Source organism: Primulina huaijiensis, unplaced genomic scaffold, assembly GCF_012295235.1.
Source record: "Primulina huaijiensis isolate GDHJ02 unplaced genomic scaffold, ASM1229523v2 scaffold11459, whole genome shotgun sequence".
NCBI classification, from domain to species: domain Eukaryota; kingdom Viridiplantae; phylum Streptophyta; class Magnoliopsida; order Lamiales; family Gesneriaceae; genus Primulina; species Primulina huaijiensis.
Genome location: NW_027342351.1, coordinates 252900 through 264792, shown reverse-complemented (window position 1 = coordinate 264792; position 11893 = coordinate 252900). Strand labels below are relative to the sequence as shown.

At 34.5% G+C, this 11893-nt stretch overlaps 3 protein-coding genes across 3 annotated transcripts; 1 reads left to right on the top strand and 2 right to left on the bottom strand.

Annotated features, from left to right (window-relative positions):
• Positions 1 to 3769: 3769 nt before the first annotated feature.
• LOC140965641 (uncharacterized) lies at positions 3770 to 4276 on the top strand. The gene has a single exon (XM_073425776.1). It carries the CDS (start codon positions 3770 to 3772, stop codon positions 4274 to 4276), a length of 507 nt encoding a protein of 168 aa, XP_073281877.1.
• A 1140-nt stretch (positions 4277 to 5416) lies between these two features.
• LOC140965678 (uncharacterized) lies at positions 5417 to 7524 on the bottom strand. Its single transcript, XM_073425826.1, has 3 exons — positions 7004 to 7524; positions 6835 to 6927; positions 5417 to 6688 (listed from the first exon to the last, which is right to left on the bottom strand). Exons 1-3 carry the CDS (start codon positions 7076 to 7078, stop codon positions 5732 to 5734), a joined length of 1125 nt encoding a protein of 374 aa, XP_073281927.1. The 5' UTR covers positions 7079 to 7524; the 3' UTR covers positions 5417 to 5731.
• A 1419-nt stretch (positions 7525 to 8943) lies between these two features.
• LOC140965630 (nucleoside diphosphate kinase 2, chloroplastic) lies at positions 8944 to 11825 on the bottom strand. Its single transcript, XM_073425750.1, has 7 exons — positions 11430 to 11825; positions 11275 to 11328; positions 10906 to 10992; positions 10516 to 10596; positions 10301 to 10413; positions 10154 to 10203; positions 8944 to 9243 (listed from the first exon to the last, which is right to left on the bottom strand). Exons 1-7 carry the CDS (start codon positions 11667 to 11669, stop codon positions 9176 to 9178), a joined length of 693 nt encoding a protein of 230 aa, XP_073281851.1. The 5' UTR covers positions 11670 to 11825; the 3' UTR covers positions 8944 to 9175.
• Positions 11826 to 11893: the final 68 nt, after the last annotated feature.

Sequence of the window (11893 nt, the reverse complement as noted above, 5' to 3'; positions counted from 1 at the left end):
ATATCAAAATCTGAAACATAATTAATATCAAACTATCAATCATACTCGTGACTCCACGACTCAGACTAGACTCAATCCTAGTCTAGGGATCCCGGTTTCCAGACGTTGGTATTCCTATATCGACCAACAGTAATAGAAGAAACTCCGATTCTATCCACGTCGATATAACCAAACATCCAGTGTATTGACCTATCCGTCACAGACTGTGACACTATCGCCAATGCACTATCTTGTGACATCGTGCAATGTGCCCGTGGCGATCCCGCCGCTATCAAGTACTTCTGTCACAAGATCACTCGTCTAATATTCGTCTAACACATGCTCTCTATACATCAATAGAACAAGCATATCAAATCAAATCAATGCAAATAATAACAAATAGTATGTGATTTAGGGAAACACAAGTATATCCTACTTGTGTCGATCTCCCAATACCACATTGACTTATACCTTTCTTTTGTTGCTGTTCTGACGACGTTCCCGTCTGGAAGTCAAAGTCTGCCAATACACGATCTGGCAATGGACAATATCAATTAATCTCATATCAATATACTGTTCAAATCAATACCAATCTGATCAATCTGGATTTACTTCAAAATCAACGGCATAACGGGACAATCTCGATATCCCCGTTAATACAACATCAACAGATAATAGTTACAATCTATAATCAATATCCAATACAATCTGTAATCCAACCATAATCCAAATCTGTCCAATACCAATCAATATAATCTGAAAAATTATAACAGATCCGTAATCAATCTGTTTTTCAATATGACTTCGATTCTATGATGTCTAACATCTCAAGAACATCATATATCAATCCTATCCGATTCTGACCATACCATAATTTCAAACCGTATCAAAATTCAATAAAACTTACGTTTAGTTGAAGCTTTCGTCGATAGAAACACGATACTGAAGTCGGATTGAAATTCTGACGGCCGGATCTTGCACAAATCACAAATATATAAGATAAAAGGCGTAAGGATTTTATACGGACTTTTCTCACTTCCTTTCTCGATTTCTTCTTTTCTGATTCTTGCTGAAGGCATGAAACATATATATATCACAAGTTGCATGCTAGAGAAACGTGGCTTATTTTCACACATTTCAGTCGGCGCTCGGGCGGTTGCAATTTACTGCTCAGGCGCGGGATGCTCTGTCCGAGACATATTCTTATTGAACATTGGCGCTCGGGCGGTCACAAACTACCGCTCAGGCGCCGAACCTTCTGTCCACGTATTCCTCTTGTTCAACATTGACGCTCGAGCGGTCAAAAACTACCGCTCGGGCGCCAGACTTTCTGTCCAAATTTAAATCTTGTGATGCATTGGCGCTCGGGCGGTCTTTTCCTACTGCTCGGACGCCAGATGTTCTGTCCAACATCTTGGCTTATCAGACACCGACTCCCGGCTTCTCCTTTCACGTCTTATTTTAGCTCCTGAAATCTCAATTCTGTCAATTAATCAATGTCTGATTACAATACTAAAATCTCGGGCATTACATCGGTGTTATGTCATTATCACATCAAAAAATACTAAAATCGGAAAAAATATTAAAACTAAAATCTGAAAACATAGCTAACTAAAATCACAAAACAATAAATATATATGATAAAAAAATTTCCTAATAATTATTTGTTGTAAAGAATAAATATTAACAAATTTAGTAACACTTTTTTTTAGGGGAAAATTTAGTAACACTTATACCTTGAATAAGTTGCAGATTATTAAAACAAAAGAATCAAAATCATTGCTTTTGTATTACTCCATGCATTTCATATACCTCGGAGTCTATCAGCCATAAAAATTAAGTTAAAAAAGGCACTCAAAACTCACAATATGGCAATATTTGAATTTTAAAATGTCCAAGAAGCATAATTAGGCTTACCAAATCAATCAATTAACATATCTCTTTAGTTTTTCTGTGATTCCAAACCTCAATAATATGATATCTATTTTTTTTTTATGATTAACTGGTAAATAAAAAAAATGGTGGATTCCATCTATGCATACTTTCAGACACGAAAAGTTACAATTATGTTATACACTTCAAATTTGATTACAAAATAGAAATCGACGAGAATGGTCGACCTGATTCATATATGCAACTAAAAGTATTATTTTTGACATAAAAAATAATATTTTTTTATGAATTGTGTCAGATTGAACATTTGTCTCACAAAATTGGCCCATGACACGCTCTTATATAAGTTTTTGTGTATACCTACATATATTAATTTGTCAAGAAATTAATAGTTTTCGGTTTCATTCTCAAATTTTGAATATCATTATCTTTTAAGGATTTATTTCCAAACTGAAAAACACTACCTTTCACCCTCTCCACTATGTTCATTTCGAGTATAACGTACGTACACTCCCAAAAATAAAATTGATATCAAGAAAATACAAAATTGTGACACATACTTCCTACCTAAATTAGGTACGTAGGATAAGTTGTCATATTGGAAACAAAAACCCCCGTTGAGATTCTCTTTCTCACCAGACCATAATATAATTTTCTTCAATTCTTGCACGATATTTATCTATGTAGGTTAAAATATAAAAGTTTGGTGAGCACCAAAATAGAAAATTACTAGAATTTTTAATGTATACCATCTTCAATAATTGTTTTGGTGGTTTGATAAATGCACACATTACCTTGCTCCATGCCTTACCATGTGCTTAGCAAATAATAAATCAAATAAAAGTAACCATGCTTCACTTGTTTATGTATAAAATCACGAGTTTCAAACTGTGATCAATAGTTGGTTCGAAATTAATTTATACGCGAGAGGAGCAATCGGTTGGGTTGCTTTGACTCGACGTACCTTGATCGCGTTAAGGCGAGGATAGAGTGAATAGAACTATTCAAACCATTGTCGATGAAGAGACGGTCGAAACTTTGTTTCCAATTCTATAAATAAATTTACATGCAAGTATGTAATATATATATGATACCTAGAGATCGATTGATCCTTCACCAACTCAATTAATGAACGACAGCTATGTAGTGGTTTGTCTTGGATCTTAAATTAATAATAATTCCGGTTAGAAAGGGTATATTTGATTGTATCATTGATTAATGTTGTTATCCCATGGAAATTCTTTAATGATTATATACTTGAATAATATTTACATGTTGATGTATAAAAATTTCTAATAAACTTACACCTGCAAAGTTAACCAACAAATAATGAAGTGTAAAACTGTGAAAAAACTTCGGTGTCACGTTGACATATCAAAGTCGGTTAATATGAGATGTTCGAGTTTAATTATATAGTATAGTATAGATATGTGAAATTAAGACAATAAAATAGTTTAATTATTTTTTTTAGATTATTTTGTGGTTTTTCAAGATTAAGTAAAAACTGCAATCTCCATAAAAACCAAATTTAATTTGAAAATTTTGTTTAAAATTATAAGACCTCGTACGGTATCTAAACTGAATTAGATGGCTTACATATTCTATATCTATAATATTTAGGGAAAAAGAATATTAACCTAACTACGTTCTCATTTATCAATAAAGCTCATGACGATTCAGATATCAGAAGATCAGTTAATTATTTATCTAGAGAAATAAATAAATATTTTTTTTAAAAAAAGACATAATTAAGTTAATCAATGCTGATTTAAAAATTTTAGTCTGCGTTAAATTAAATAAATTATTAAAACTCCAAACTAGTGTATTTTGTGGAGCCAAACTTTATTTATAGAGCAGCACATGTCTATCTAGCTAACATATCACACCACACAAAACCATGGGTAATGTAGCACTTTGTGCTCCATCAATGGCTTCTAGTAGTAGTGTAGTTAAGGTGCTAGCCCTTGATGGGAAGTTGATGATTTACTCAAGAAAACCAGTGGTAGCAGCGGAGATCATGCTGCAAAATCCAGGCCAGTTTCTGTGTGAATCTCACCACTTCAAAGTCGGGCAAAGGATTCAAGGAATGTGCGCGGAGGAAGAACTCGAGGGAGGAGAGCTGTATTTCCTCGTCCCAATGGAGATGTTATACTCGGTTTTGACGTTCGACGAGATGAAGTTCTTCGGTTACAAAGCATCCAAGAACTTCAAACAAGTAGCGTTAACCCTAAAATTCTCCAAGATTTTCCCGGAATTCTGTCTATTTCCTAGTAGTTTGGAAGCCAAGAGAGTCGAAGACTTCGCGATGAGGGTTTGTTCGAAGGCGGCGGAAGACGGGTTCTCGAGACAAAGATCATGGCAGCCTGCTTTGGAAACCATCCTCGAAACTTCACCCTACATTTAGTAGGAGAGGCCTGTTGTTTTTTAAGGTCCTAAACACATATTTAATTAATATCTAGCTGATTATTTTTTAATAATTTCGATACTTGTTATATTTAATTTAATTAAATAAAGTTATGTATGTTAATATACATAAAATTTTCTTATTGAATTAGAGATGTGAATAAATAAGTTGTATTTACTTTAATACTAGCTAATAATCAGATATATATCATGTGAAAGAAAAGATTTTGGGTCTATGAATTTCAAAATCGAGATCACTGCTTTTAGGTTTTTCTAGTTATAAATTCCATAGACCTATTTGTAATTTTATATAACATTTTAATTGAAAAGATCAAGAAATTTTGAATGTAATCTTCCAAAATATTCAAGGATAGATGAAATAACAAATTTGAAGTATAAATTTTTTTCCCTTTTTCCTGATTAAATTCTTTGTTTTTATAAATAAATTATTATTTTTGTTTCTGAATATAGATTTTTATCATGTCACGCCATGTAATTATAAAATATAATAATGTATAATTTTGGAACGTATTTGCAATTGCATGGAATAATTATTTTGGACATACCTAAAACATTATATGCACGGGGTGAGCTGGCACATGGAATCTATTGTCTTGAATTATATGGATTCTTTAACATCTGAGTTGAATTAATCTTGCATCAAATTAAATTTAATTTCTACTAATTATAATTCTACAAAAAAAATTATAAATATACGAGTAACGTTATTCTCTACTTCATTTCATATCGCTTCTTTTATATTCCGATCGAGTGAATTAATCATATCAATATCGAGTCACATGAAAAAGAGAATAGGATAACTATACAAATATACAATAAAACAAGTTGACAAGTTTGTATATTGAAAGATTATGTTTATATTCCAAAATTTGTTTGCCAATTAATACAAAGTTTGTGCATATCAAACTTTTATATTCCAATTATGAAATATATCAAAATCGTACATCCACTATGTGTACGCTACCCACAGCGGTGAGCACAAAGATGGACACAGTTACGGAGTTTGTGCATATCAAACTTTTTTTGAATGAGATCGAATTTCTCAGCTTTATACCATGCAGATAGAAGTGGAAAATCAGCACTAATTGCCATGTTAATCTTCGTGAATTGAAATGCCACACAATTTTTCTCAACAAGAAAAACTGAACCTCTCGTGACATGAATGTGTATGGCACGAAAAGTTTCGAGACAACAGTGAAACTTAACCTTTATTCGAGTAAATAACAAAATATATATTAACATGTTGTAGGGACGAGAGTACTTCAAACGAATCTAGCCAGCCTTGTACGATAAGGGCTAGCTGATCAGGTAGCTGCATCCGCTGTTTTCCATTGGTCCTATGATAAGTCCGATCAATGAGTGGAGCTTGCGCGGGTCAGGCGATTCATGAATCCATTGGCACTTGTTGTTTATCAACCTTAATTATGTGACGTTGTCACTCGTGCATTTGAGTGGACGAACAAGACGACATGTCAAAAGATTTTCTCCTAACCAAGAGACAGGTCACCTTGGAAGAATTAGCATGCGCGTTGTCAAGGCTGCACAGCACAAAATCTGGTCTATGGAGAGCGAGATTAAGATGTTCTTCGCCCACCGGCATTTCCGTAGCATCCAACAAGACGTGCCACGAGTTACGATGCGCTTCTGAAATCCAATGCATCGAATATCGGGCCCCATTCACTTCAGCTGGGTAAGAAAAAAGTCCCTTAGGTGTGCTTTTACATTTCCTTCGGAAGTAATGGCTCAGCTGTGATCCCTTTATCCTCAAATTCAACCAAGTTTCTGGTGCCAAGATTACTCTTGATTCCTTGTAGCTTGCGAATTCCCTTACACTATCGGCTTCTTCTCCAATAACAGTGAGATAAAAGTTCCCCTTGAAGAACGGGTAACTTTCTCCAACCAACATCATCGCATCCTTGTAGTTTTGCGTGAAGAGAACTAGATATTCATCATCCGGTAATCCGCAATGTTTAAGAACCTTGTTTCGTGCTTGAATTTCAGGGATTGAAATGAAGCTCCCGAGGAATGATGATTTCTTGGTGAGGATGCTAAGCAATCTTGATGGCTCCAGCTGCGTGTTTTCAAGATCGGTGAGGCTGCTTCCATTAAAGGAATGCGTAAATGAATCTCGGGAAACAAACCCTCTAGGCGATTTTCGCTTGTCAACGGGTTGGGATTCGGTGAGATTTTCTTTGACACAGAGATCATAAAGATCGGTTTTTTCTCCACCTTCTACGAGGGCATTCGAATACTCAGGATATTTCGCGATAACATATTGTTCCACATACTGCATTTCTGCTGGAGTTATCGGTCCTGACCATCTGAGATCCAGACCATGGAGTGTTGAAATGGCTTCTGCAACTATATGCGCCGGAATAACTCCATGTTTCTTCTGTTTCATTTCAATAAAAAAAAATAGATGAATGATTAATTCTGATAGAACCAGTAGATAAAAAGGGGTGAATTCATGTATTTCAATTGGTGAATGATCAGACATTTTTCCCTGAAAAATCATAATTCTTTCTGCAGAGGTCTTACCTTAATAACCATACTGCTCGGTCTGGCATTTTCTGTTGGCGATTTCGAAACGAAACCGAATAACGATTTTCTCATGTCTTCTTCCTTAGTTCCCTGATTCATAAAAGTCAAAAGACATACAAATCAATATTTTTATTCTCTCTAGGATCATAGTAGAGATAATTCTCACCTTCATCTTCTGTGATAGACCTGTGCTCTTTTCTGCATCGTTCGCCATTATTGTTCGCAATGTTTCCCAACCCATAAACCGACGACTTCGAATCCGATGTCGAGTAGACCAGAATTCTGGAAAAAAAAACGAATCACCAGGTATCTACTCTCAAATCAGCAGCATGAAAGCAGACAAAGGTAGCTGCTCGAAACGAGCAAATTTCATGAAAAAAAAATCCATCGAAACTTCGTATGCTAGTAGATGATCACACTGCTAGCAAACGACGCAGAAAAAAATCAAGAAAGTTTTTCGTAAACACTGTTATTGTTTGCTGATAGGGACTAAGGTTTAAAAATCATAACGACAATAACAATATTTTCTTGAATGAGAACTATTTCAGTTTCAGCAGACAACCATGGTTTATTATTTGTTTGGCATGCACAGTGACGTCACCTGGTTTTTCTTATTTATTAGTTTTGTAATGCCTAAGTTTGAACGATTGGATCAATCCGGTGACGTTAATTGTTAGTAATCGTATGTTTTTTTTATAAATATCTGGAAATGGATAACTATGTTTAGTATAACATTAAACGTCACCATTTGAATTTAACGATCTCGATCTTGACAAAAACTTGTGTGAGACGGTCTCATGGGTCGTATTTTGTGAGAGGGATATCTTATTTGGATCATCCATGAAAAAATATTACTTTTTATGCTAAGAGTATTACTTTTATTGTGAATATCTGTAGGGTTGACCCGTCTCACAGATAAAGATTCGTGAGACCGTCTCACAAGAGACCTATTCCTACATCTTTATTTTCAACTTTTCACTATATTTTTAAACACTATCCGCTTCGGATTTTTGCGAAACTTTTTTATAATTAATAAATATAAATTTAACCGATTTTTAAAACCAGAAGCTATTATTGCAAACAAGAGTAAGAAAATTCATATATATTATTGGATGAAAAATAGAATATTCGTGTCTCTATCAATCAACATGGGAAAGTCCCCAAGAAGAGGAATAGTTCCGGCATTGAAATTTTCAAGTGCGACCATTTTAAAAAATAAACCTTTTTCTTTAGTTATTATGAGGAAGATTGACCAAGTCAAATGAACCAATCAAATTGACTCTCCATTTTCTTTTCTTTTATTATTATTATTATTATTATTATTTTGTGATTTGACTTCGTATTTCAGATGTTTTAATATTTACTCTAATATTTAGAGAAACTTTTGTACGTATGATGAAGACGTTGCTATACGATGGAGCATTTGCAAAAATAAATAAATAAATAAAAAGATATTTTATAATTTTAATTAATTATTATTTTATGGTATAAAATGATGGGGAAGTTGGTGAAAAATATCCAATCAAAACATTTTTTTGGGTTCACTCCCTATCCACAAAATTGTGGCACTATGTCATACAAATTGTGGTACACTTCATGTGGAAATGTGGTACACTTCATGTGGAAATGTGGTATTAAAAAAGTACTCAGAGACTGAACATAAAAAAAACGACGACTGAAGGTCAATTTCTCGTAAAATGATTAATGATACAAAAGTCGATACAATCGAGGAGGTGTTTCATTTGTATTTATTATTGAAAATGATGATTAGGAAACTTCGTATGCTCCTTTTTGGAACAGCATATTATTTTTGACTAGACATGGAAGTATTTATTTATTTATTTTTTTGACTACCAGAGATTAATTAATTAAATAATTCTTCTTTTTTTTTTACAGGAGTTGTCCACTCTCCACATTTCTACCCAAATTGACCTGTATATGCCTGGGGCATGGATTTATCACTGTTATTTTTCTATTTATAATATATAAATTATTTTTGTACACCGGTAATTATTTCTCATTTCTCGCTTGAGATCGTGACTTCTTGATCATCAGCTACAAAGGTTTGCACATAGATAGTAGTTGCTCGATCGAGAAACGGTGATTTGAAATAGGAAAGATATAATCCAACAAATTGACAAAAGAATGATCCAATAATTTCAACAAAACTTGGCTTGACAATCATGGATAAAATTGAATAATTGTGAAGTTTAAGTGCAGTTGTGAGAATTACAAAAACAAAAAAAATTCACTCACATGATAAATTGTGTTGGAATTTAGAAAGTTCCGTGAAGTTCATGATGAGTAGAAGTAAATAATCCTCGGTATAGCAAGAAAACTATTCCTTCAGCCACGGCTCTTGACCCGGTGTCCATTCGCATAGCTCTCCTTCTTTGAACCAAAGAGCTGCAGAAGAGAAATCCCACATGAAAATAGTGGCCATAGGTTCTAGATACAAAAGGGTTTTTGCAACACAAACATTAGATGTAAGATTTCATGCCATAGGCAAACCTGCCAGTTTGTCTGAGCAGCCTAAAATTCAACTATTTAAATCATTACTTGAAATTACATATATTTATTCTTATGCAATGAAGAATGGATCCTTTCCACTTCATTCAGGTTGATTCATAGGGAGATTCTAGCTCCTCCTGTTAAGCCTCATTCATCAATATGAATATCGACATATGACCGATAATGCACATTGTTTATTTCGACAACTTAGAACTCATTTAACTTTTCCACTGACATTTGGTATTGCTCAGAATCTCACATGATGAGTTTCTGCCACAAACAATCCATTTGCCATATGAATATTAATCAAAATACAAACTAACAGCCTTCGTAATTCAACATTCATGATAGACAACGGTGGATAAATGATAAGCGGTAAAACCATATATAGATTCCACTTCTGTTTAATTCAAAACTAAAGAGAGAGGTAAAACACACAAACTACTGATAACAGCATACAAGTTTGATAATAATTATTTACGTTGAAATTAAAGTAAAAATTAAGCTGGTACCAACTAACCAAGAATTTAAGATGAGAAACTCATGATAAAACAACTATAAGAACTAGAAAATAACTAATGATAATTGCATCTTCCTCACAATCGGAAGTAACTGAGTTCAAGATCCACAATTCTACATGTGTATAACACATAGGTTGGATATAGATGACATTACAACCACTTTCTACTAAGAAATTTCAGCAAAAAGTTACATTGAAAGATCAAGTTTTCACATTCAAACCTTCAGCAAAACAAGGACTTGAATAATCACATTGAGATAAAGTGAACGGAGTGGGTAGATTTACCTATTTCGCGTTTTCCGTTCTCGGGACTGTCACTTCCATGAACCACATTCCTGCCAATTCATTAATCAACAGTTCAATAGCTAAAAGATAGAAAAAGAAAACAAGACTCTTGTCTATTGCCAAAGGAATTCTATTTCACAGAGTTACCTTCCAGTTTGAACTGCTAGGTCTCCTCTAATTGTGCCTGGTTCAGCATTAAGAGGATTTGTCGCACCAATTAACTTTCGGGCTGATGCAACAACACCAACTCCTTCCCATGCCTGGCCAAAATTGTTCAAGCCACAACAGTCAAATACCCGCAAAGGAAGTATATTACTTTACAAAAGTACAAGTTTAAAGATCATGAATGAGACAAATCATACCATACAAACAACAGGACCAGAAGTAATGTAGTCGATAAGTTTTGGGAAAAATGGCTTCGACTGTAGATCCTTGTAATGTTCCTAATCACCGATATTAAAATACGCAGAAAAGGCACAACCAATTAGTCACTTCTCCAAGACTACGAAGCCCACCAAATCACATACACAAATATGTTGGAAACTGATACAATACTTGTTTCAAGTAAGTTTGCATTATGAAGCATGGACAGCAAACCGGGTGGAAGTAGTTGCACACTCAAAGAAAATATTTCAATCATAATGCATAATTTTCAAAATATATGTTTTCCCAAAACACGAGGTGTTGAACCTCAAGTTAAGCCTGACTGACTGTACAACTAGCAACATTGAACTAAAGTTCATAAAACAGACCTGTGCCAATTCTTTGGGACACTGAAAGAGCTTCAATCCAGTTAACTGAAAACCCTTCCTCTCAAACCTGGAAATTATCTCTCCAACCTACAGAAGTCGAAATGAAACCTCACTTCACAATAATCGCTCGCAAATAAATTTCAATAAATAAACAAACTTTGTGACTAATTCAACAACATCGATGCACGTAATGTTAAAGAGTTCAACATTAAAGGAAAAGGAAAAAGAAATCGAAGACACAAAACAAAAACCACCTCAAACATATCACTTTTTCGAATAAAATCCACAAAACACCAAACCCAATCAAAATTTCAAAAACGCAAATAAAGCTTAAACATTTCAGACTTTTGCAAAAGATAGAAATCTTACAAGCCCTCTTTGAACCCCATCCGGCTTAATCATTATATAAGTCTCCTCCACTTCCTGTACAGAAACAATGAAGAAAAACCCCAAAAAAAGAAAGAGGTAAAAACTCCCAAGAAATTGAACAAAGCAAATTCAAGAACATTGAAGCGTACACATACCAACGAAGCCACCAAGTGAGGAAGAAAGACACGGGTTTTATTGGATTTCTTGGATGCATAGTGACAAGACGAGAAACAGGCGAAAAGATGGGATTTTGGTCGGAACACTGCGAGGTGGGCGGTTTGCAGGTGGGTTGATGCGCAGGATACGCGTACGTGTCTTGCGGTTGGTGAGGTAAGTAGAGATGAAACATAGGGAGTTGCAGCAGCTCCTCCGCAGACCATGGCTACACAATCCATGTCAAACGAGTTCTGTTCCCGAGTCACACTCACACCAACTTCCCGTTTTCGAGTATTCGAAGCTTTCAGCCCAAAACTTTTCACCTTGTTTCACATTAATACCCAAGACCAGACAGCGGGTTTCGACTTTCGACAGGGGTTGGCTAGTTTTCAATCGATCCTACACACATCTTGGTTTCCACTTGAATATAATTTATATATACTTAGGGGGTTATGTAATTTTT